This window comes from Triturus cristatus, chromosome 7, assembly GCF_964204655.1.
Source record: "Triturus cristatus chromosome 7, aTriCri1.1, whole genome shotgun sequence".
NCBI classification, from domain to species: domain Eukaryota; kingdom Metazoa; phylum Chordata; class Amphibia; order Caudata; family Salamandridae; genus Triturus; species Triturus cristatus.
The window spans coordinates 255,306,678-255,333,775 of record NC_140590.1 but is presented as its reverse complement, the minus strand read 5'-3'; the positions used below and the strand labels follow the sequence as shown (position 1 = coordinate 255,333,775).

The window sequence follows — 27,098 nt, the reverse complement described above, 5'->3', positions numbered from 1 at the left end:
GTTCTGATTGTGCATATGTTGAGCTTGTGCATCTAATGGTGGAGTCTTGGACCTGTTTTCATGTGGTATCACACGTATTAAGTGTGTGCAAGTTCCTCAGTATTTAAGTCAGTGCAAGGTTTTTATCTGCTCTCAAACTTAATGGGATCTGTGAAGAACTGGGAATGGTGAAATCTGAGCCCTGATTTACTCTGATCTAGCATCTCCTGGATGTGTGCCTGTTTCTCCCTGTTAGTGTATGTGCAATACTTGTCTTTGACTTCACACCTGTAGTTTGTGTGCAGTGTATGTTTTACTGATCTATTTGAGATTAGTTACAAATGAATAATCGCTGGGTCTTGTTTTAAATACATTTTCAGAAGTTTCAGACTATTTGGAATTCCTTTTGTATTTCTTGGCCTTCCTTTTTAGGGGTCTGCTACAGACAACCTCAGCTGTCTAATGGCAAGATCTACAGTTTCTAATGCATAACATATATTTATAGTGTGCCCCTTAATCACAATTTGGATGACTTTGTTGTCTTAGTTGTCTGTTTTTATTTTAATGGTATAATTCCTCCGTTATGTTTGTCTCACCCATGATAATTTCGGCCTCCCAGTATATTATTTGGATAAGTTGTATCCTTCCAAAGCTGACTTTTTTTCTTTATTGCATTTTAGCGCTCTATGGGAGTTTTCGTGTTTCCTTTCTCAGTCTCTTTTCCACTTGTTTTTGTGCCCCACCTGTGCCCTATTTTTACTCACCTCTCTGGTCACCCATTCAGAGAGAGAGAGAGAGAGAGAGAGCTATATATATATATATATATATATATATATATATATATATATATATATATATATATATATATATATATATATATATATATATATATATATATATATTACCTACTGGCGGTCGCCAGTAGGTAGTTATAGTTAGGACCCTGTTTCCATAGGAAAACCGCAACATTCTATTTTGAATAACTTTGGCGCCGGCCGACGAAATTTTCAAAACTAATGGGGCGCTACACTCCGCTCCTACCCTGAAAGTCTCGGGGGGATTCGTCAAGCGGGGGGTGAGATAAAAGGGGGGTCCCAAAACGCGTTTTTCCCATGCATTTTTCCATAGGACCTTTAGACACAGCTACAGCCCGAACGGCTGAACAGAGTTCCTTGAAATTTGGCAGAGAGGTAGTCTACAGGTCAAGGAAGTGCCTTTTGTAGGTTTGGTGTAAATCTGTTCAGTAGATTCTGAGAAAATAGCCTTTAAATCAATATATATATCTGAGCCAGCTTACCGTGCGCTTACCGTACGCGTACGGTGACGTGCGCGAGCGCGATTCTGATTGGCTGTTAGATATTAGTAAACATTCGAATCGGTCGAAACCAGGAAGCGGTGTCCGCCATTTTCTATCTCGCACTCTGAGGGGGTGGAAGAAAAACAAAGACAAAAAACATATAAAGGGGATGTTTAGACTGCTCCCAACCACCTAGCCTTGATGAAGGTGTTGTCAAAGAACCCCCAAAGCCAAAAATTCAATTTTAATTTTTTTCGGCACTAACTGCGTAAAGTGGACGCGCGGTGCGCGAAGCGCACCGCGTGCTCACTGTGCGCGCACGGTGCGCTAAGCGCACCGTGCGCGCACGGAACGAACTGCGTTAAGTGGGCGCGCACGCCACGAATGGCGTAAAGTAACTTAGCATTTAAAAAAACGTACAAATTCACTGAAAAAACCATAGGTTTCACACACGTTATAGTTAGGAATTAGAAAAACAGTTCAGGGTTTGACTTGATGGCAGCAAGGCCAAGTCGTTTAATAAGTACCAAGTAGAGTGCCAATGCTGCACAAGGCTTTTGCCTGCTCTTGTTTTAACTGTGTGTTGAATTAAGCAATCACAAAGTGGAATTCTTTTTCCGTCAGATTTAATCAAAGAGGTAACTCAATTACATCCTATTTTTTTAGATTTAGAACAATTCATGATATTTTCATAAAAAACCACACCATATTTTGATCAATAATAATGTGACACAGTGCAAATACAAATTCATAAGATTTCGACACCTTCAAAAATGCAATTTTGAACTGAACAACATTCATACCCATACACACCCATTCATATTCTTCAATAAATATCAAAAAAACATCAAAAAACTAGATAAACGCTGTGTCGACTGACACATGAAGGCCATCCAAAAAGATTTTCTGTACTTTCTTTGCCTGTACTCTTTCTTTTTTGAGAAAAGGTTTTTTAGATGATCGATTGGCCTTTGTTCGTAAGGTCTACGCGTTTCGGAACCCGTATCTTGCTGGGAACCTCATCAGGACCAATGTACTGCAACTTCAATGCAGTCAATGCCTCACAGGGGATGTATTCCCTCGAACTGTTGAGCCCGAATTTGTTTTGAAGCGTACGTCAAGGTGCCAAATTTCGGGGGTCTTTGTTCGTTCTTTCCGACTCCTCGGTGTGACTGGTCGTCTAGATACCGGCCGTTTGTTTAAAACATGGCTCCAAAGTTTGCCGGTTGTATTCGTCTCACTTAATGTGACGAATTTCCCGCGTCTCGTTGGGGTTCTGTGACTTCGCTATTCTGCTCGGTGAAGCAGAATAGCGAAGTCACAGAACCCCAACGAGACGCGGGAAATTCGTCACATTAAGTGAGACGAATACAACCGGCAAACTTTGGAGCCATGTTTTAAACAAACGGCCGGTACAGGCAAAGAAAGTACAGAAAATCTTTTTGGATGGCCTTCATGTGTCAGTCGACACAGCGTTTATCTAGTTTTTTGATGTTTTTTTGATATTTATTGAAGAATATGAATGGGTGTGTATGGGTATGAATGTTGTTCAGTTCAAAATTGCATTTTTGAAGGTGTCGAAATCTTATGAATTTGTATTTGCACTGTGTCACATTATTATTGATCAAAATATGGTGTGTTTTTTTATGAAAAGATCATGAATTGTTCTAAATCTAAAAAAATATGATGTAATTGAGTTACCTCTTTGATTAAATCTGACGGAAAAAGAAGTCCACTTTGTGATTGCTTAATTCAACACACAGTTAAAACAAGAGCAGGCAAAAGCCTTGTGCAGCATTGGCACTCTACTTGGTACTTATAGTTAGGAATTAGCATTTAAAAAACCTTGCAAATTCACTGAAAAAACCATAGGTTTCACACATGTTATAGTTAGCTGGACATTTTACTGATAAAAAACCAATGAAATTCCCCCGTTATAGTTAGTGCAGGCAACTATAACTCACGTGACCGCAATCCTCTGCTGATGCTAATACTGTATTTAGACACTTATTTGCCCATGTCTTCTTCCATTAAATTTTAGCTATACATATATTACAAATATTTTTTTTTCATAAAGACACATATGTCATCAGCAGAGGATTGCGGTCACGTGAGTTATAGTTGCCTGCACTAACTATAACGGGGGAATTTCATTGGTTTTTTATCAGTAAAATGTCCAGCTAACTATAACATGTGTGAAACCTATGGTTTTTTCAGTGAATTTGCAAGGTTTTTTAAATGCTAATTCCTAACTATAACGTGTGTGAAACCTATGGTTTTTTCAGTGAATATATATATATATATATATATATATAAATATATATATTATCTACTGGCGGTCGCCAGTAGATAGTTATAGTTAGGACCCTGTTTCCATAGGAAATCCACAACATTCTATTTGGAATAACTTTGGCGCCGGTCGACGAATCCTCGCGAAATTTTCAAAACTAATGGGGCGCTACGCTACGCTCCTACCCTGAAAGTCTCGGGGGGATTCGTCAAGCGGGGGCTGAGAAAAAAGGGGGGTCCCAAAACGCATTTTCCCCATGCATTTTTCCATAGGACCTTTAGACACAGCTACAGCCCGAACGGCTGAACAGAGTTACTTGAAATTTGGCAGAGAGGTAGTCGACAGGTCAAGGAAGTGCCTTTTGTAGGTCTGGTGTAAATCTGTTCAGTAGTTCCTGAGAAAATAGTATTTAAATCAATATATATATCTGTGGCAGCTTACGGTGCGCTTACCGTGCGCTTACGGTAAGCTTACCGTACGCGTACGGTGCCGTGCCCGAGCGCGATTCTGATTGGCTGTTAGATCTTAGTAAACATTCGAATCGGTCGAAACCAGGAAATGGCGGCCGCCATTTTCTCTCTCGCACTCTGAGGGGGGGAGGAAAAACAAAGTTGGATATCAGGAAAAGGGGCAGGCTAGAAAGCTCCTAACCACCTAGCCTTGGTTAGGGTGTCCCAAAAGAACCCCCAAGGGCAAAAATTCTTTGTTGTTTTTTTTTAAAAACGCCGATTGCGCTTACCGTACGCGTACGGTAAAAAATATAAAAAAAAAAAAAAAAATATCCTCAATTTCCCCCCCCCCGTGTGCAAACGGTGCCCGTAGGGCTCCTTTTGTGCATGGCTTATCCAGATATTGAACATTTAATAGATAACCTTTCACAACGAAGCGCATAATATGTCCTCCGTGTGCGGACGGTGCGCGAAGCGCATTGTGCGTACATGTCCCATCCAGCGTAACGGCACTAACTGCGTAAAGTGGGCGCGCAAAGCGCACCGCGCGCGCACGGAACGAACTGCGTGAAGTGGGCGCGCACGCCACGAACGGCGTAAAGTAACTTAGCATTTAAAAAAACGTACAAATTCACTGAAAAAACCATAGGTTTCACACACGTTATAGTTAGGAATTAGCATTTAAAAAACCTTGCAAATTCACTGAAAAAACCATAGGTTTCACACACGTTATAGTTAGCGGACATTTCACTCATAAAAAACCAATGAAATTCCCCCGTTATAGTTAGTGCAGGCAACTATAACTCACGCGACCGCAATCCTCTGCTGATGCTAATACTGTATTTAGACACTTATTTGCCCATGTCTTCTTCCATTAAATTTTAGCTATACATATATTGCAAATATTTTTTTTTCATAAAGACACATATGTCATCAGCAGTGGATTGCGGTCGCGTGAGTTATAGTTGCCTGCACTAACTATAACGGGGGAATTTCATTGGTTTTTTATGAGTGAAATGTCCGCTAACTATAACGTGTGTGAAACCTATGGTTTTTTCAGTGAATATATATATATATATATATATATATATATATATATATATATATATATATATATATATATATATATATATATATTAATTTTTATTTTTTTTATGCTTGCACTTCTTTTACTTTTAACTTACAGGTTTATCATGGCGGTCTGCCATGTTAGATAAGTAAATTGAAAATAGCCGTCATTCATTCACAGAATGCATTTACGCTCATGGTTTAGGTGTTCGCATGTGTCACAATGTATGTATACACATCTGCAGTCATCCAGGAAAAGGTTTTTAATAATAGAAACCCATTGCAAAGTTGCTGGATATGCATGTGCTTGTTGATGCATTCGTTTTTATTTGGCCAATAAAAAACATTGTCCATGCCAGTAGCTGGGTCTTTTGGAGCCTGTACCTATTGGTTTTTGCTAATGCTTAATGTTTTCCATTTATTTGTAGTAGATTCCTCGTGGGACCCCTAGTCTTCCATCATTGTTTTCTTTTATTACTTTGACCCTTTTCTCTAACTTTTTTCTTAAACCCTTCCCATTTTCTGTCTCCCAGTACTCCACTTTATTATTATCCCCACCCCTTTATATATCTTTTAAGCTAACTTTTTCCTTAAGCTGCATTTACCTTTATATTTTGTATCCCAATACCATGTTTTCATAGAAATTTGTATTCCACGGTTATTAACAGAGAAAGAAACGTCACCATGCAAATCGTAGCAGAGTATAGTAATCTTTGCCATGCTTTTCTCTAATCCCAAACTTATTGACTACATGCACATCTCTGCATTATAGTTTCTGTATCCAGCTATTTTCTTATTTCAAATATATTACATGGGCATATATCAATGATAATTAGAGATACTTTTACTTTTTTGTTGTAACATAAACATACGTGTGCTACTTAGACATACATTGCCACTGGCCCAATTAACACAGGAAGTTTTGTGTATTTTCAGGCTCTTTTGGACCTGGGGGGTTCTCCGAATCATAAAGATCGTCGTGGGCTGACTCCTCTGTATCACACAGCAATCGTGGGAGGAGACCCCCGCTGCTGTGAGCTCCTCCTTTACAATAGAGCTCACATTGGCACGCTGGATGAGAACGGCTGGCAGGAGATCCATCAGGTAAGTTGCTCAGAGGCCTCCAACTTCCAGTGCCCATGACCTCACCCTTGTTTAGTTCAGAGGACCTCCTTCACATGTTCCCTTGCTACTTTTCATATGCTGATAGTCTTTTTCAGGATTACATGTCTCCATAATTTTAATTGAAATAACCTGTATTACTAAGGAAACACACTCTGTCCTAGTCCCCACCGGATGATTATTATCCATCAAACAGCTTTGTGTACATATTCAACCTCTCGCCAAGAGTTTCCGAGAAAATCAGTGGGAGCAGTTCCTTTTCAGTGTTTAGCTCTAGGTGGTGGGACACCCGTCCTCTACATTTAAAATCCTAATCATCTGCAGATTATAAGTGTTGCTCTTGATAGGACTGACAGTTAATAAGCTTACACTTGCCCTATTGACTATTGGTCTATATCTCAGAACTGTTAGTTGTTAGTTGATCTGTCTGCTTATCCTGGTCGAGCTATGAAATTGAGGCTTTTCTGACTCATTTTAGTACTAAATATATTTGCCACTCACTCATGATAGGAGGCTGTACATGCTGTGTTACAGGAGTGACTACTAGTTCTCACTCTCCAGAGTAAGATTGAAGACTGTCCTATCACACATATGATTCTAGAGCATTGCCTGGCCGCCAGCATCTTCGAGAATTGATTCTAGTGGTTTATTTTAGAATACTCTGTCAAATCTCTGGATCCCATTCCTAGGCTGAGCGTAAACTCTCTGTGATCTGATTCTGCTGTAGTGATCCTTTAGATCTAGGCCCTTTAGAAGGACTATGATTTTATGACTAGGACTTGCGAGTCATCCGTTCCCCCCTCTGATTCTGTTGTGTGTGATTCCTCAGGGCTTTGAACCTAGTGATACCACATTGAGTGAACCATTAGAACCAATACTCTCGGAGATCCAGATGGCCTCATATTATGTATCAAGGTCAGTGAGTACTCCCTAGAATTTATTTTTCAAGAGCAGGAACTGTAAGGGACCTCCAGAACTTTTATTCTAGCTCTCCTTGTGGTGGACTAGATAGTGGTTGAAATGTTTCAATTGAGGTGCACTAATAAAGTGGGCATCTGAAATTAAAAGGACTGTATGAGTACTTTCTCAGATCTCCAAAACACAATGTGCTCCCGTTTCTTTTATACATTCCAGGCCTGTCAGTATGGACACACCCAACATTTAGAGCACCTTTTGTTTTACGGTGCGGATCCAGGAGCACAGAATGCCTCAGGAAACACAGCTCTCCACATCTGTGCACTCTACAACAAGGTGAGTTGTATCTCTGTGCATTCTATCATAAGTTACGTTCAAGTCTAAGCACTGTGGAGCAAAGCTAAAACCACATCATTGCTTTCAAGCGGTCTCACCTCCTCACACACTACAAGGTTAGTCTCACAGCTATGCTTTGCTTTGGGCCCTACATCATAAGTGTTGTTTCAAATGTGAGCACTCAACTACAAGATTAAACTCATTTCTGCTTACTGCTGCGAGGTACTCTTCGAAGGCTATTGTTATATTCTTACACTACAATAAGCTTGATCTCACAACTCTGCACTCTTCTCATACGTCTGTGCACCCTACAGCAAATTTATGCAGTCATTTAGAATTTGGCCGATATGCTAAATCTGCAATTTTCCCACCTCTTGTAGATTTAGGGGCTACTACAAAATTTTTCAGGTGAGGACTCACCTGGCTCCACCATCAGAAACCCCAGCTCCAGCGGCCCATATGTCACAGGAGCACCAGGTCACAGTGGTATATTCTCTACCTACCACTGGAATTTTCCGCACAAGACACCATAGCATGCTTATCTGGACATGAAAAAAACCATCCCTTACATAGAAAGAGAAATCTTTCTGCCTATCAGGGCTACGATGGCTGTTTGTTGGTGAGATAGAAAATAAAATGCAGAGCAACCCAGAACAGCATGGCAACCCGCTTGTTATTCATGTTTGCAAGGCAAGTGGAGATCTCTAAATAATGTCGGCAGTCCTTTACCAGGGAAACGCAAAGAACTCTGCAGACTAGGCGTGAAATCCGCCAACCTCTAATTGAGGTCTTCAGTCTCGCAACTGTGCATTTTACTACAAGGCATGTGTAACATCTGTGCATTCAGTATTAGTCTTTCATTTGTCCACCCTGCATACAGCCCTGCACTTTATACCAAGCTTACTCTCACAGATGTGCCCCCTAAATAAAGATTAAGCTTATAGCTCTGCACCCTACACCGAGCCTAGTATTTCATCTAAAATTAGCATTTCTTTCATATTTGTGCACTCTGCTGCAGAATCTGGACCTCTTTATGAGTTGCCCCAAGGTAAGTGGAGTAGATACTGGGACTGGAATTACCAATTGTGAATGGTCTTCTGCCCAAACTCAACTAAAGGAATCACAGCTCAAACCCAAGATTATCAGATTTTCGCATGGTTACCCACTGTTCTAGAGACGTTTACATTGCCATGTACCAGCTGCTCGCAGCTGGTGGCTAATGAGAGCGGGTAGGAAGATGCAAGGCGGACGTTGGGAGGATGTTGGGTGCAGAGCAGAATCAGGGGCTGCAGAGGGGAGGTTTGCATGCTCACCTCAGGCTATGGGAGGTGTTTAGTTGGAGATTGCGCTGTGCCTCTGTACCCTGCTTATCCCAGTACCCCTGATGGTTTTACTGGTTGGAGATTAGGAAATAACAGACTCGGGGTTCTCTCATCTAGTAATTTCAGATGCAGGAACACTGGCATGGATGGGATCCCTTCTTGGACTACTGCTCTGGCCAACTCTGAATGAAAGTCTGAGTTTCACGTCTGTGCTCTACAGAAAGACTAGTCTCAGAACTGAGATCTTTACAGTATACAGTGCGACATTGGAGTATTCTACATCAAGGTTATGCTCTCATATTTGTTTAATTTCACATTTATTCACTGAACAATGGTGTTCCAGGACTGGATATTTAAAGATTCACATTCTTGAATCTTTGACATCAGTTACAAAGTAATGTGGTTTCAAATTAACTTTCTTGAAAAATAATGTGAAATGGTCTACGTTTAATAGTATTTTCACCTCATTTCCAAATACTGAAACTCCGGCCAGTGAGGAAGAAGGCTTCTGATCTCCACTCCACCCCAGAGTTCCTCATACCTGAGATTTTTACAATACATTTATTTATTTATTTATTTGGGAGATTTATAAAGCGCACAGCGGCCCCAACGGGGCGTCCCGGCGCTGAAACAATGAGAAACAAAGGGAGGTCGTAGGGGCAGATATCCAAATTTATGAGGAGAACAGATGTGTTTTCAGGGATTTACGGAAAACTAATTCAGTCTGACAGGTGCGTAAGGCTAATGGAAGTTTGTTCCAGCACTGAGAGGTACAGACCTCAAAGGTTTTGCCACCGGCCCGAGATCGTTTACATCGGGGGGTTTCCAGGAAATGGAGGGTATTGGACCGTAGAGTCCTGGAGTTGGCATAAGGTCGAAGAATGTTTTTGAGGTGTGCCGATCCCTTGCCTTTTGAAGCTCGAAAGGCCAGAGTCATGGCCTTGAATACACATCTTTTTGCTATGGGCAGCCAATGTAACTTACGGAGATGAGGAGTAATATGGTGTCTGGCCGGGATTCTCTCAACCAGCCGTGCGGCGGCGTTTTGGACCGTCTGGAGCTTGTGGCAGAGGCCCGCTGTGATACCAAGGTAGAGAGCATTAGCATAATCAAGATGGGATATGATCAAGGCCTGGATCACAGTCTTACGGCAGTCTGCCGGCAGATAATTGATGAGGCGTTTTATGATTCTAATCTTGGCGAAACAGGAGGTTGCTACTGTTTGCACCTGATTTTTGATGCTAAGTTGAGTGTCCCAGCGGACTCCGAGATTTCTCACCGAGTCTTTAGGGATGGGAGCTAAGCTTAAGTCTTCTGGCCACCATATACTGGAATCCAAGGGGGATGATGTGTTGAAAAAAAGGATCTCTGTTTTACCGGCGTTGAGCCGGAGGGAATTGGTATCCATCCAGCTCGAGATGTCCCTGAGACAGGATTTCAAAGGATCAAAAGCAGAGGCAGAGTGAGAATCGAAAGTGAAAAGAAGCTGGATGTCATCAGCGTAGGAGGTAGATTTGATCCCCGTCTGTGCAATCAACTTGGCCAGAGGGGTGAAATACACGTTAAAAAGGAGCGGGCTCAGGGAAGAGCCTTGTGGGACTCCCCATTTGAGTGGTCTGGCCAGAGAAGAAAAAGGGGGTGTGAAAACCTGCTGTGTGCGGTCCGAAAGGTAGGATGAAAACCATTTCAGGACAGCTCCACCCAGCCCAAGGTCCTCCAGTCTTCCCAGCAGGATTTTGTGAGAGACGGTGTCGAATGCTGCCGATAAATCCAGCAGCACCAGCACCGCCCTCGATCCTTGGTCAAGCGTCCACCTCACCGAGTCGGCCATTTCAATAAGGGCCGTCTCGGTGCTGTGGCCCGACCTAAAGCCGTGCTGGGAGTCGTGGAGAAGACCATGGGTTTCAATGTATTTCGACAGCTGGGAATGTGCCAGTCTTTCCAATATCTTGGCTGGGGCAGGCAGAAGAGAAATAGGCCTGTAGTTACTGGGATTGTCTGGATCTAGGTTAGGTTTCTTTAGGATGGGAACTAAGGAGGCATGTTTCCATTTGGCAGGGAAACAGCCCGTTCTGAATGAATCATTCCAGATGAGATTGAGGTAGGGGTTGAGAAGGGGTGCATGTTTTTTATAGAGCTTGGCCGGCCAGGGGTCTTTGGGTGAGCCTGATTTGCATTTGGTTAGTTCGGCCAGAGAGTCTACTTCTGATATGGTGTCAAATTCGAATAGGGTAGGTAGCTGGGGCGAGGGGGTAGAAAGTTTCTTTTTTTGCCCTGCGGTTTTGGGGAGGGGGAAAGAGGAGTAGATGTCCTCAATCTTATCCTCAAAGAATTTAGAGAGTTTGTCGCAAAGCGACTGGGAGGCAGGCTGAGTACGAGTCAGCGCAATGGGGTTTGTGAAGGATCTCACTATGTTGAAAATTTCCCTAGGGCCATTACTGGCAAGTTGGATTCGGGATGCCAGAAAATCACGTTTGTGTCTTTCAATCATTCTCCGATATTCTTTAAGGGCTGATTTGTAGGTGATTTTGCTGTCAAGGGAGAAGTTGAGTCTCCAAAGGCGTTCGAGGGATTTACAAGAGGCCTTTTTCTGCCGCAGCTCATCAGAGTACCATGGTGCGGAGGGTGTCGCCCTGAAGGTTTTTATGGGTTTGCTGGGAGCTAAGGCATCCAAGGCCTGAGTAATCCATGAGTCCAGATTATCGATCAATATGTCCGGATCGGACGACAGACAAGGAGGAAAGTTTTTGAGGTGTCCCAGGAGTGATTCAGGAGTGATGCAACTCCAGTTTCTACCTGATGATTTAGGGGTGATGGCAGGTCTAGCGTGGCGGGTGATGTCAATCTCGAAAGGGATGAGGAAGTGATCCGACCATATAACCGGGATGGGAGATGTAACTCGGATAGATGGTAGATTGGAACAGATCAGATCCAAAGTATGACCGGCTTTATGGGTAGGTAGAGTAACTGTTTGGACAAGCTTACAAGCGGCTAGCGTCGAAATGAAATTACTGCTGTGGGGGCAGGAATCATTATCGACGTGGAGATTAAAGTCTCCTAGAGCGGTGAAATTGGCGTATCGTGTGCTAAGCTGAGTAAGATAGTCCGCCAGTGCCAGTAAGTGAGAGACATTGGAATGCGGGGGGCGGTAAATAAGAATTCCAGAACAAGAAGAGGATGGGGAGATTTGGACGTTGAAGGGGAGACCTTCAATGCTGTCAATTTGGTCAAATGGGGGAAGGGAGACCGCCCATTTGGATTTATGAATTAATGCAACACCACCTCTTTCATGGAACCATCCAACCCCTTTATATTTGGCTTTGTCACTAGATCTCTCTTCTGGGTTTTGGACCAGGATGTTTTCTCTTTTCGTTTTATATACAATGTTAAACTCATCCAAGAAGAAAACAAAAAGAAACCATCAGCTAAAGGTCCATGGGAAGCCTATGGGCGTTATTGGTATGCTCAAGAGATAACTTGTTCAGGTAGGGGGTGTATCTCCGGTGTCTATGGGGCTACCCCTATCTCTGCTTTCAGGGCTATCTATTAATACTGACATAGGTGTAAAGCCCGTATTGGTGTCGGGCATGCGTATAGTGGTAACCCCCAAGAGAGGTAAGGAACTAATGGCCCCCACATATATTCAAAGTTTTTAAATGTGCTCGATTAGATATCGGTCATGCGTTCCATCGCTATAGAGTGCCATAGATGAGAATGCCACTGAGTCAATGAGGTTGCATCTGTCCTCCTCCATGCTGCTGTTATTGCCATTTTAGCCGCCCCTAAACACAGCCTATTGTTTGGCATTTAAAGGAGTTATCTCGCAGGCCCAGAAGGACAAAACCAGGGTCATCTGGTATCTGATCTCCCGAAATCTCTTTGACCTGTGCTAGAATTTCAGACCAAAAGGGGGTAATTGAAGGGGAAATCCCACCAAATATATCTAAAGTCACCTAACATGCCACATACTCTCCAGCACAGCTCTGAAGTTGCAGGGAAGAGGCTCTTTAGTTCGCAGGGTAAAGGTACCAGTTATAGAGCACCTTATAATGGCCTTCCCGTATTCACATGGAATCATTAAACTTAAGGATGTTTCTCCATAGTCTGACCCATTTCTCCTGAGCTATATCTCTACCTAGCGTCTGCTCCCAGAAAGTTGCATGTTGTGGGCATGGTAGGACATGAGTCAAAATTAGGAAGGAGTATAAAAAGGAGATAGTGCCTCTTGAGCCCCCTCTCATCTTCACAAACCTCTCTACCTAGTAGCTGCGTCTCTCATGTCTTCAGCCACTACCTAGTGTCGAAGTTACGAATAATGGTAATGTTCTGACAGTGAAAGTTGAACGTTTCTTTGGCAGTGTTCAAATATGAGAATGTCCCAGTTGTGGAAGAGGTCGGATACAATAAGGAAACCTCCCTCCCCTCAAGCATCAACGCCCCCAGGTGCATAGCTGGGGGTTAAGGCAGGGTTATAATGTATCGGTGTGAATGGAGAGGCAAAGGTGGTCAAAGCAACTGTACAGTTAACCTCATCCCAGACTTCAAGTGTGGTCTTCATGGGAGTGCTCAAGTATGCATTTGTAGGACAGTCTTTTTTGGGGTTCCAGAGAAGGTCCCAAATATACCTCTCCACTGCTGCCCTATCCATGTGTAACCAGTGTTTCTCCAGTATTGAGTCTTTCATAGATTCACATTCTTTGTATCTTCCCCGTCGTCATGGTGGGAGTCTTGCGGTAAAAGAATAACCATAGCAGTAAAAGAAAAACTGCATAGAAAAACCCATAGGGAAGTATATAGTTTGGTAACATATCACCATTATTATTTGGTCCAAACACCAACCAATCAGCTGCCAGCCCTGAGATCACAATCCCCAGCAGAGCCACCATACCTCAGATTTCCAAACACCGTCGTGTGAGAAGGAGTCTCCCTGAGCTTTGCTCAGCTCTTGTTACTTGATGAACTTTTGACCCTCCTACAGTTCTTGGATTGAGGTATTGTTTTTCCTCTTTTACTTCACCATGTCTGAAAGCTCTAAGAAGAGGCTCTTCAGATCTTGCAAATCTTGTGGGAAGGCCAGATTATACTCTGAGGACCCTCACAAGAAATGCCTGTACTGCCTTCACCCTAAGCACGTCCCTAAGGAGTGCAAGTACTGTCGCACATTTTCAGCAAAAACCTTAAAAGACCGAGAAGCGCGATTATTATTATGGCTTCAAAAGAAGAAGGCTGCCTCAGACTCTGACTCTGAGGGGGGATCTAAAGGACACTCCTCTTCTAAACCTAAGAGGGAGTTGTCTGAGGAGAAAGTTGAGGTGAAAAACAAAAAACAGAGAAGCCAAAGGCCAAAGACTCATTGTCGTCTTTGCCTCATGCACCTCTCAAGAAGTCTTCTGAGGAAAGAATTCCGTCGTCGCTCCCATCGACGAAAATCAAGGTGTCTTCAGTCTCGAGACCCCTACGAAGACGTCAACGACCTCAGCTACGACTACGTCGACGACCGTCTCGAGGACGAGCGCATTGTAGACATCATCGACGACTTCACCGTCGACGAGGACACCGTCGACGGCGAATGTGCAAACTTCGTTGACGAGTGTGCCGTCGACGACGACTTTCAAATCTCGAGTGACAAGATCCATCACAATAAAAAGTTTCCCACTGTCGACGGGCTCGTCAACGGACAAGAAAACAGCAGAGTTTACGGCTTGGACAAAAATCTCGCCGCTTCCACCTTCCACACTACTGGAGTTACAGGAGTCAGAAGATGAAGGACCTTACGGAGTAGCTTATAGTCCTTCGAACTCCGCATTAAAAGTCAAGAGACAGATGATGAGGACATTCAGGAGGTTCAAGAAGAACTGTCATTTCAGGTTAAAACAGTTCAAAGATCCAAGAGGTGCGAATCATTCCAGGAAGCCTATGAATATGATGAAGAGGAGGACGATAATATCAGGGAAGACGCAATATCTATGCCTATTTCCCTAGTCTCCGACTTGAGACATATGATCAACGACTATTATCGGCGTTTCCCAGATGCCAATACTCCTGCCGTTAGCACCACAAGTGTACCACAGCAACCATTTCAGACTCCGGTACTGCAACCTCCACCTCAGGTGCAAGCGGTTCATACCCCTAAGGTAATAACAATTAGACTTCGCGGAAAGCGAACCAGAGGATCAACCAGAGGAAGGAGAGTTAATACCAGACGACCATGGAATTGATGAGTGGGATCAATATGTCATTCCTTTGCCGGGTCCAGCGCCACCTCCGGCAAATTCACCACCAGAAGACATTGGTGGTTTCCATGATCTTATGGAGAAGGCTTCCAAAAGATTCGAGCTTCCTATGCCAGTGAAAGAAAATGAATGCTTTCTATACGATTTTAAAGAAACCTCCAGAAAGTCATTAAGGACAATTCCAATTCTGCAAGATGGAGCTAGGGCTGCTTCCGAGTCCATCAACATAGCCATGGACATTTCGTCGATTGGATTCAGACAAATGGCTGGAGCGGTATCGCTTCGACGACAGGGGTGGCTGAAGGCTACATCTTTCAGGCCCGAAGTGCAGGCAAAAATAGTGAATATGCCTTTTGATGGCGAGAACCTTTTCGGAAAGCATTTTGATGAGGCATTACAAGGAATAAAAGCAAACACGGATACTGCAAAAGCCTTAGGCTCTCTGCAGCAAGAACATTTTAAAACTTTTCGTGGAAGAGGATCAAGAGGTCGGTTCAATCAGAGATCTTCCTTTCAATCTAACAGATATCAACCTTATCAACAGGGATACCGTCAGTACAGTAGTACTCAGCAATTTTGCTCCTCTAACACCTTATCAGCAGCAGTCTGGGAAAAAGTCTACCACGAGAGGAAGGGCACTGGGCTCCAATGGGAGACAGTGAAGATTTTCAGGCGCCGTCCGCCGTGTCATGCCCCAATCATATCCATTACCTTTCTCGCTATTTGTACCAGTGGCTGTCAATAACATCGGACAGCGAGGGAAAGGATTGTACTCACATTTTTTCCTTGTGCGGAAAAAGCAGTCCTCCAAATGGAGGCAGGTAATGGATCTGAGAGGCCTGAACGAATATATCAAAAATACTTTGTTTCGTATGCTGTCGCTTTAAGAGATTCTCCTTATGTTACACAGAGGAGATTACATGGCATCGTTAGATCTTTTTGATGCCTATTTTCACATACCAACTCACATCAAACACAGGCAGTATCTACGTTTCACAGTGGCTGGGCGCCACTACCAAATCAAGGTGTTACCCTTCGGCCTCAGATCCGCACCAAGGGTATTCACAAAATGCATAGGGTCCGGTCGCGGCGCATTTGAGACAGCAAGGCCACCAGATATATCCATATCTGGACGACTGGCTAATAAAAGGGGCATCGTTCCAGGAGGCACAACAAGCCCTTGAAAGCTGCGTAGTTCTATTCCAGAAATTAGGATTGCGAATCAACATGAAGAAGTCTTCCCTGGTACCAGTGCAGTCGCTCCAGATCCTGGGAGCCGTATGACGAACTCAGGAAGCAAATGCGTACCCCTGGAAGGAGCGCACACAAAAGATAATAGAACTGTCAGCACGATTAAAAACAAAAAGATTTGCTTCAGTGAGGATCTACAAATCATTGCTGGGAATGATCTCTTCTTGCATTCCGTTAGTCCCCAATTGTTGACTTTGCATGCGGCCGCTGCAAGAACTACTCGACAAACAATGGGTTCAAGCCCAAGGATCCTTCGAGGATCGAATTACGATCAACCGTCAGATCAGAAAAGCTCTGTCATGGTGGGGCATCAGGGAAAACTTATCACAAGGTCGGATGTTCGAACTCCAATCTCCAAGCTATCTCATGACAACAGATGCCTCGTTAAACGGATGGGGAGCTCATCTTCAGGAACTGGAAATACAGGGTCATTGGTCAATGCAGGAAGCTCAATTACACATCAACATGCTCAAGTTAAGAGCAGTGTTCCTGGGATGCAAGCTTTCCTACCCAGAATTCGAAATTCACCTGTTTTATTCAAGACAGACAGTACGACAACAATGTTTTACTTAATGAAACGGGGGGTCACAAAGTCAAAAAATCTCTCAGCACAAGCCCAAGAACTTTGGAACTGAATGCTTCAGCACAACATTTCCCTACAGGTACAGCATGTCCCTGGTGTACAAAACACGAGAGCAGACCATCTAAGCAGATCGGCTTCAATCTGTCACGAATGGGAGCTAAATCAAACCCAGCTATTGAGGATATTCAAACTATGGGGTAAACCAACTCTGGACTTATTTGCAAATCAGCACAACAAGAAATGCAAACATTTTGCAAGTCGATTTCCTCAGAAGGGCTCTGTGGGGAAATGCACTACACATTCGTTGGAAAGGGATGTTTGCATACGCATTCCCCCGGTTCCCTCTCATTCCAAGGATACTATGGAAAATGAGAGCAGAACTGTGCCATCTGATACCAGTAGCCCCAGCTTGGCCGAGACAGTTCTGGTTCTCGGAACTCCTTCAGCTGTCTGTAACTCCCAGAGTACAGTTTCTATTGATAGAAGACCTAATCTCTATGAGGGATGGGCAAGTCCTTCATCCGCTACTAACTTCTCTGAACTTGTCAGTCTGGAACCTCATGAGCACAAATTTTATTCCACAGACATTTCTCAGGACTGTAAGAAGATATTAGCAAACTCTCGAGCACTATCTACCAATAAAACTTATACAGCAAAATGGAAAAGATTTTGCCATTGGTGTTCTGGTCAGCATCTGCATCCTTTTCACTCCTCGCCGGAGAAAATTCTACCATACCTGCTTCACCTGGCCAAAGCTGGGTTATCCCACGCTTCAATAAAAGTACATCTTGCAGCTATATCGAGGTATCGTAGAACACTGAATCATCCATCGCTTTGGTCGCAGAGGATTATAAAGGAATTTCTAAAAGGACTGTTCAGAGTGTTCCTTCCTGTTAAGCTACCATCCATTCCGTGGCAGCTTAATGTATTGTTGTCAGGTCTCATGAAGCATCCGTTCAAACGATTCACAAGGCTGACTTAACAGTTCGTCCCATGGAAAATGGCATTATTACTCGCCCTCACTTCCGGCAGGAGAGTCAGTGAGAAACGGGCATTCTCGGTTTCTGAACCATTTCTTCAATTTAAATCAGACAGTCATTCTCAGGACAAATCCAAAATTTATCCCCAAAGTCCCTACGGTGTTCCATCTTAATGAACCCATTGTATTACCTACATATTTCAAGAATCCATCTTCAGTGGCAGAGAAATTGCTCCACTTTTTGGACATCAGAAGATGTCTAAAATTTTATATTGACAAGACAAAATCATTTCGGAAAACAGACCAGTTGCTTATTGCCTTTGCAGGGCCCAGAAAGGCTTAGCTTTATCAAGATCTTCCATTTCAAGATGGATAGTCTAGGCCATCACTCTATGTCATGAAAAGGTAGGAAAGCCTTTGCGTGCTAGAGTTCGCGCACATTCCACAAGAAAGATGGCAACGTCGACCGCATTGTTCGCGGGAGTATCGCTTCCGGACATTTGCAGAGCGGCGACATAGACAAATAGACACACGTTTACCAGACATTATTGTCTGGACACTGCGTGGAAGGCGTACACCGCAGTTGGACAAGCAGTTCTGCGGCACCTGTTTCACTAAGGTACTCTCTTATTCTGTATATATATTATATATATATGTATTTTGATTTGATTGTCTGTTATATCTTGTTTCATATGTTATATTAACATGGTGATACGCATTTGTATGCATAACTTTGTTTTGGAGCAGCATAACTCATTATGATGTCTAATATTAGGAGACAGAGCCCTACACAGAAAAAAAAGGGGGTCTAGCCTACCAACGCTGCTTCGGTTATTTACTGCTGACTATTCTGATAAAAAGCATGTGAATCTATGAAAGATTCAATACTGGAGAAGAAACTAGTTACTTACCTGTACACTATGGTTCTCCAGTATTGATATCTTTCATAGATTCACATGCGGCCTGCCCGCCTCCCCTTTGTTTAGCGGATAGACCACTTTTTATCTCTAGATTCATTCCTGGCTCTCTATGGGCTGGTTGGAAATCTAAGGTATGGTGGCTCTGCTGGGGATTGTGATCTCAGGGCTGGCAGCTGATTGGTTGGTGTTTGGACCAAATAATAATGGTGATATGTTGCCAAACTATATACTTCCCTATGGGTTTTTCTATGCAGTTTTTCTTTTACTGCTATGGTTATTCTTTTACCGTGAGACTCCCACCATGACGACGGGGAAGATACAAAGCATGTGAATCTATGAAAGGTATCAATACTGGAGAACCATTGTGTACAGGTAGTTAACTCGTTTTTTGTCAGAAGCTTCCGCTTACCATTCTTGGATTACTCGTTGTTGGGAGGCTTTGTAATAAAGATTGAAGTGCGGTAGTGCCAGACCTCCCAGGGACTTAAGTAGGCGTAGTTGCTTACATGGGAGACAGGCTCTTTTACCCTGCGAGATAAATCATATAATCATGGAGCGTAAGTTAACCAAGAATCCATGGTCCAGGGCAATCGGTAAGCCCAGTAATAAGTATAATAAAATGGGTAGCACATTCATTTTTACAGCATGGATTCGGCCCAGCCACAAGATATACATGGGTGCCCCCCTGTGAAAATCGGATTTCAGTTATTGAAGAAGTGGGGGGTAGTTGGCCCGAGAGAGATCTGAGATTCTGGGGGTAACCTTGACACCAAGCTATGTGATCTCTTTTTTCGCCCATTGGAAGGGAGTATTCTCTACCACAATTCAGATTATGGCACGTTTAGGTTGAGTTAGAAAGATTTGGCTAGGTTGACACAGAACCCGATAATGATTCGAAGCATCTTAGCTCTTGCTGTAAGGTTCTCAAGGTAGACAAGGGTCTGTAATGGTCATCAGAACATCATCAGCAAAGAGAGAGATTTGATGGTCTTCCCCGCCAAAGACGATGCCCTGAATAGCTGGTTCCGATCCACTCACTGCTGCAAAGTGTTCAATGCTAAGGGCGATCAATAGCGGTGAGAGGGTACACCCCTGTCGTGCTCTCCTCTCCAAATAGAAGAGGTCAGAGCTCACCTCATTGACCAGAACACAAGCACAGGGTCGTGCACAGGGGCGGGAACCGGCGGGGGGGGAAGGGCCACAGGGGGAGCAGCAGCGGGAAAAATGACAAGAAAAGGACACAGGGCAAAAAAGGACACAACAAGGCACAATCAAGAAAACGAAATGGGAGAATATATGGAAGAAAAGAATAAAAAGAAAAATGAAAATGAAAAAGAAGAAGAAAAACAACAGACATACGGGCACAGTTGACACAAACCAGACAGACCAACAGCACCCCAAACACCTACCAGGAAAGAGAGAGGTGCAGGGGGCAGCAGTGCAGCGAGGGAGCTTCGCGATGGGAGAGCAGAGTTCTCTGACCAGGGAGTCAGATGTCTTGCTTAACTGCTCGTGCAGCAGCCTCCATTATGTAGGGGACGGGGAGGGAGCCCATTAACCAGGACACAACCACAGCGTCGTGCATAGTTATCCTCGGTCATGGATATGAAGAGCTCACAAAAGCCAAAACCTATTTGGGTGTGGAATAAGAAGGCCCATTCCACCCGGTCGAAGGCTTTCTCTGCATCCAACGCCAAAAGGGCTGCTGGAATAGATTTTTTTGTTGTTTTTTCAACCAGGCGAATCATCGTTTGCAAATGATAATGTGTCTGTCTTCCTGTGATAAAGCCAGATTGATCTGAGTGCATCAAATCCGGTAACAGGCCTTCAAGTCTCAAAGCTATGACCTTAAGGGGAGGGAGCGCAACTGGGAGGCGAGAGCCGGAACCGGCAGAGGGGGAAGAGGCTGCGTTGGCACCAGCGGCAGGAAAACTGGCGAGAAAAGGACACAGGGCAAAAAAAGAACACAACAAGGCACAATCAAGTAAAAGAAATGGAAGAATGTAAGAAACAAAAGAATAAAAAGCAAAATAAAAACGAATAAAGGAAAACAACAAAAAAACGGGCACAGTTGACACAAACCAGACAGATCAACAGGGCCTCGAACACCTACCAGGACAGAGAGGTCTAGGGGGCAGCGGCACAACAACAGAGATGCGCAAGGGTAGAGCAAAGTTCTCTGACCAGGAGACTAATGTAATCTTGTCTGATGTGGTAACTATTACAACACTAATACTGTTAATAATTTGGGTGATTGTCATTGAACCTAACTAGCAGTTATAGCAAAAAAGGTTGGAGACACCTGTTCAAGAACTTTAGTAACATCAGGATTAGCTGAGAAAAAGAATTGTAAAAGGGCGCAAAAATATATAAAATTGAGAACAAGATTAACCTGATCGTTGGATGTAGTAGACAGAGGTGAGTTAAAATCACCAAAAATAATTGGGATTGAATATGTCGTACAAAAAGAAGTACTTTTGTCTGTAAATCACTTAGAAAAGAGGTAGCATTGCCTGGTGGCAATATATTAACATAAAGAAATGTGTAGCTTCTGCATTGGGAGCTAATTTGATGACCAGAACTTCTGAGTGACAGGGCATGAAAAACTGCAAAAGTGATGGAAGATTTTACATGAAATATCCACTCCACCCTGTGTTTTTCACATGCTCAGTCAGAGTGGAAGACATTAAAGTTGGCACAAGTGACTTGAATCAAGGCAAAATTGGACCAGCCTTTTAGCCATCGCTCTGTAGTAAATAGAATGTCTTTGTGATTTTGTAAAATGAATTGATGAATTTCAAGAGCATGTTTAGGAACCAAATGTACGTTGAGCAGCTCAACCTTTAACCTTGTTTTTTTAGTACTTATTGAGTGACAAGACATACATTTGTGAGCTTTATGGAGGGAGGATCCAATATTCAAAGAATTAATATGAGACAGGACTTGGTTGGGAAGACTGGTATACTTGTAGCGAAGATTGAGAAGCTTATGCTGTAGAAGCTTGCATCGGCTTACGACTAAGATGGATATTCGGCTGTGCAGAACTCCTGGCCTCTGTACATGACTGGGCTCAGATAGCTTTGCCTTTGTTAGGCCGTAGATGTCCCACTGGCATCCTCACTGCACATTCCTGCTGAGTAGCTGCTTACCAGCCATGCTAATAAAGGAGGCCACAAGGTAATTTGGATCTCTTGAGAGCTGGACTGCTGAAAGCAACAATGTGCAGGGTACCCAACATTGCAGCCCTCAAAAAGCAGAACCGGAAAAAGAGGAGCAAACTGTTGCCAACCATAAAACATGCATTTAAAGTTAAAGAGAGAGTCCTGTGTAAGCATTAAATGTAAAGTTCAGAATATGATATCAAAGTCAAGCAAAGTACTGACATAAGGCAATGTAAATCTGTATTCAACCAACAACTAAAGCGGCTGCACTTCAGACACATTAATATAGGAGAAGAGGTCCCTGCACATTCTTGGGCAGATGTTCTGAAAGGTGGACAACTTATCAGCCGGAAACCCAAGAACTGAACCAGGAAGCGGGAAGCAAAGTGAATGCAAAGTGTTGCCAACAATAAAAGAACTATTACAAGATAACACAATGTAAATCTAAAATGGCATAATCATGTGACCTGTGCAACAATGAAATCTAAAGTGAAGTCTATGAGATAAATGTTGGTCTGCATTCAAAAACACAACTGAGGTGGACACTCACTAGGTACATTATTATAGGAAAAGCGTTCCTGCAAATTGTTGATTCTGTCTTGTGAAAGCTAGACCAGAGAGTACAGTAGTGTGCATGGAACTCTTCAACACAGAGCTGGAAGAAGAGTATGAAGAGTCAGAAGATGACAGCCCATTCATGCAAGCATATAGTCCAAGGGGTGTAAGGCCCAAATGCCAACACGATGATGAAGTTGAGGGTCGGTCCTGCTTAAGGGATGCTTCTCTTGTACTCTCAGGAAAAAGACTGAGGCTGTAATTCAGCTATCCTCATTATGACCAACGCTACGATCCTTACAAGGCTAGGAGCATTGTTATATGGAGTCCCCAATGATGCTTGTACCCAGTGATCTAGTCAAAGATGTGCTGGCCCTGATGACAGACTATTACACCAGCCTCCTGCATGGCCCACGACCTCCATTTGCCAGGCCAATGCTTCCACCACAACTTCCTCACCATTGCTGAAGCCATTACTGCATGTCGAAAGTGAGTACAATTGAAAATAATTATGTTGAAGAAGAGGAGAAAAGAGAGGTACTTGAGAAATGTAATCAGAAATGGGATGATTATGGAACCATCAGTGTATTCCCAGTACTTACGGGCCCCTAAGAAGAATATGGGCATGGGACCAATTTTGAATCTCAGAGTATGTAAAATATTCCCCACAAAGCAGAATTTCTAAATGATGGCACTAATACAAGTTTTGCTGGCCTTAGACAGAAGATCATGTCGTGGAAGCTGCCCAACTTCTCAGGTCAGGGATCCATGGATTTCTGTACCTCAACGTCTACACTGTTGAAGGAAGGCTCACCTCAGCTAGCCTTGGACTTCTTAGAACAACGGTGTTGTTACTGTCTACCCTGGGATTTTCAACCTATCAGCCGAAGTCTTCATTTTCAATTTAGTCAGATGCTACTCTATGTTGGGGTTCTAGGAAGCTGGGTTACCCAGTTGGCATCGACCAGTGCAGTAACAATCTGATAGTGAATCTAAGTCAGAAAATCCTCAGTCCATTGGAAACATCTATACTTAACAAAGGATTAGGGTTCGTCCCTACCTATATGGGAGATGATTTCAAAACCTATCAAGAATTATTTGCCTTTTTTCGAAAAATCCGTTTGGCTTTCTTTTTTGATAATAAAACTGATACCAGACCTGAGAATTTCAATAACACTGGCTTACGGAACAAGTCGACCTTACTGCCCACGCTCCAACAAGTACCTTCTGAGGTAGCTACTTTTGAAAAAGCAGTCCTACAATCCTTTGAGGCTGAGAAAAAGAAAGCAAACAAACCTTTTTCCAACATGACTAAAGCTGAAGAACGGTGTGCCCTGGAATTAGGTTCTGATCCGTCGATTGTAATTAAACAAGCAGACAAGGGTGGGGCGACCGTAGTGATGGACACTTCTGCTTATCGTACTGAATGTTTACGACAACTACACAATACAAAATACTACATTCCTATTATGCGAGACCCCACCAAGTGATTGCAGAACACCATCAGTATTCTGGTCAAAGAAGCACGAGAAGCAGGATGGATCACTCACAATGAAGCCGATTTTTTGCCTCCCACTCATCCTAAGATTTCGGCATTTTACATCTTGCCCAAAATTCATAAAAATCAGAGGACCCCTCCTGGTCGCCCTGTAGTGGCAGGTATTGGTTCTTTACTTGAACCACTATCACTATTTGTAGATTGGTTTCTTCGTCCTCTGGTGGCTAAGATGCCATCATATCTGCAGGACACTAAACATGCTCTGTCCCATCTGACCACCATTCACTTTGATCCAGCTATACATCTCATGGCTTCTTTTGATGTAGAAGCACTTTATACAAATATTCCCCAAGATGAAACTCTTCGTACTATATCCCATCTGTTAGAAGAGAATCCCCGGAGTGATCAGACACCGATATCGTTTGTAATGAAGTGCGCCAATCTAGTTATGAAAGAGAACTTCTTTTCCTATGAAGATCAACTATACTGGCAAGTGATGGGCACTTCCATGGGCAGCACCTGTGCTCCCAGCATGGCAAATCTCTTCATGCATTGGTTTGAAGACACTTACATCTATCCGGATGACAATCCCTTCCACAGCAAATTGTTGCTGTGGAAGCGATATATTGACGGCATCTTAATCATCTGGGAAGGTGATCACAATTCTCTACTGGAATTTTCTGCATGGCTTAATACTCTCAATGCAAAATTTACCTGTGAGGCAAGTAAAGAGACCTTATCGTTCTTGGATTTGAGATTATATCCCAAAGAGGACATGATATTTTGAGAACTATATCAAAAACCAATGGCATGCAATGCATTATTGAACTATACCAGCTTTCATCCTCGGGCCCTGCGGGATAATCTCCCCATAGGACAATTCTTACGGCTGAGGAGAAATTGTACAGAACTTCGCATGTATCACAAACATGCTACCATGTTGAGCACCCATCATCACACCCGACAATACCAGTCACGATTGATACAAACGGCAAAGAAGAGAGCCTTAAATAACAATCGAGAAGCATTGTTGGAGACCTATGAGAAACCTCCCTCGAACCGTTTGGTATTTGTCAGTACTTTCAGCCATCTCAGCACCACAATCAAGAAAGCCATTAACTCCAATTGGCATATCCTGAATAAAGGCAACAAAATTAATGAGAGACCCCTTTTTGCCTTTAAACGAAGCAGAAATCTGGGTAACATACTTGTTCATTCTCGGCCGAGAGCACAACAAGTAACCCACTTAATACGTACTATCGATACTGGCACTCCTGTTCAAGGCCATTTCCCATGTGGCCAGTGTGTGGTGTGCCATCTGACCAAACGTACTTTTGAACTTGATCTGGGTTTAAAAACTCCCTGGGTATTACAGAACCACACCAATTGTAACTCAGAAGCATTGATATATCTTATACAATGCCCCTGCAAGTTATTTTATGTAGGGATGACAACCCGTAAAGTGAAAACAAGGATGATTGAACATAAGAGCTCAATCAAACGGAAGAAATCCAATACTAAACTCACTAGACACTTTCTTGATAAAGGACACACAGAGAGTGATCTTAGTTGGGTAGTATTGGACAAACCCCACTACCATAGGGATATGGGACCCCTGGAAACCGTGTTGTTCCGGAGAGAACAAAGATGGGTGTTTAGGTTGGGGAGTCATCAAACAGGACTTAATGATGACATACCCTGGTGTGCTGTAGGTTCGCCTTAAGATACATCACTACAGTTACACCTTGCTTCGGCATAGTCGGTCAAAAAAGATTTTTGCTGTAGGAGCATTTAGTAACTATCATACCATTACACTACTAGTTACAATTGCTCTATTTCATATGCTGAGAGTTCACAGTTAGTTTTTCACATGACTTCCATCACATCCTGCCATGGTGAGACTAGGCTTCATTGACATGATGCTACCAATTTATGACACTATATCTATTTGTCATCCGAAATAATTGATGTGCATCCATATTTTTTGGAGTCATTCGTTTTCACCAGAGGTTTAAGCCAAGAGTAGTTATGCACCTCTAACTAATTAATATATGTGCAGACTATAGCGTGTACTAGTATGCCATATTGTGGTTCTCGAATAGCGCGATTACTGTTTTACAAGCCCCCCACTATGTTATGCCTGGTGGATCTCATTTTACAAGTGACAGTAGTCCGATTTCATAGTGGGGCCCAACGAAGATTGATTTATGCATGTGCTGTGGCATGGGATGATGCATTCTAACCCAGATTTGGTTCCAATTAGTTGTGTATACTGGGCTGTCTGTTCTGTTTTTGACAATATTTTGGCTTGAGACATGTTAGTTTTAAAGATTACAAACGTGGCGAACGGCTGCACGGTAATATTAGAGCCGGTGATTTGTCGAGAGCGACAGGGCGTTTCTATGACAATGGTGGTTTGACGAGAGTGGTTTGATGAGAGCGGCATGTCGTTTCTATGACAACGCGGGTGAGCGTATACGCGTTACGTATTCGTTACGTCGTGTACGCTCTGTATCCATTTCCGTATTTACCAGCTCACTTGGCACGCCCTGCGGCTCCCTCCCGAGTATCGAAGAGGAGACAGTGCGTTTTTCAGAAGGTGAGCACCCTCTCATAGTACGAGGAACTCGTTCCCCTATTAGTATTAGTAATTAGATTAAGGGCCACCGTCACTATGTCCCCAGTGGCCATATCGAATTTTCGAGTACCTCTGTTATGTGAGATATGTCCACCATTATAGTAGAGGTACGTTGTGGTCATTTTAACTTAGTCTCTAGCGGCCAATCTTGGTTCTTTAACTTTTAAAATCTGAGTGACTGGTTGTGGTTATTTGTAATAGACCCCTGTGCTATTTTACTACTTCTATGTGGCGTTTAGCATAGTGGTTATAGTCACGATCACTCACTCTGGCTATTTATATATGGGTGGAAAGCTTTTAAAGTTAGAATAGCACACCACTCATAACACATTATATGAACTGAACAGGCACAATTCCATTTTTAAGTTGGGTTAGTATTTTTCTATAGTGGTGTCTGTCTCTTTGTAGGTATGTTTTCATAATGGTTTTAACCCTTTACCAGATCAACCGACACGTCAAGATACCCGGTAGTAGGTTGAGTTGAAACATATATCCTACACTT

General features: G+C 43.1%; 1 protein-coding gene across 1 annotated transcript in view; it reads left to right on the top strand.

Annotated features, from left to right (window-relative positions):
- The window catches only part of SHANK1 (SH3 and multiple ankyrin repeat domains 1), a 1,748,119-nt gene that overhangs the window by 443,664 nt on the left and 1,277,357 nt on the right, over positions 1 to 27,098 (top strand). The window contains exons 7-8 of the mRNA XM_085616131.1: positions 6,020 to 6,187; positions 7,340 to 7,456. Coding sequence (XP_085472257.1) covers positions 6,020 to 6,187; positions 7,340 to 7,456 — 285 coding nt within the window. The remainder of the gene's footprint in view (positions 1 to 6,019; positions 6,188 to 7,339; positions 7,457 to 27,098) is intronic.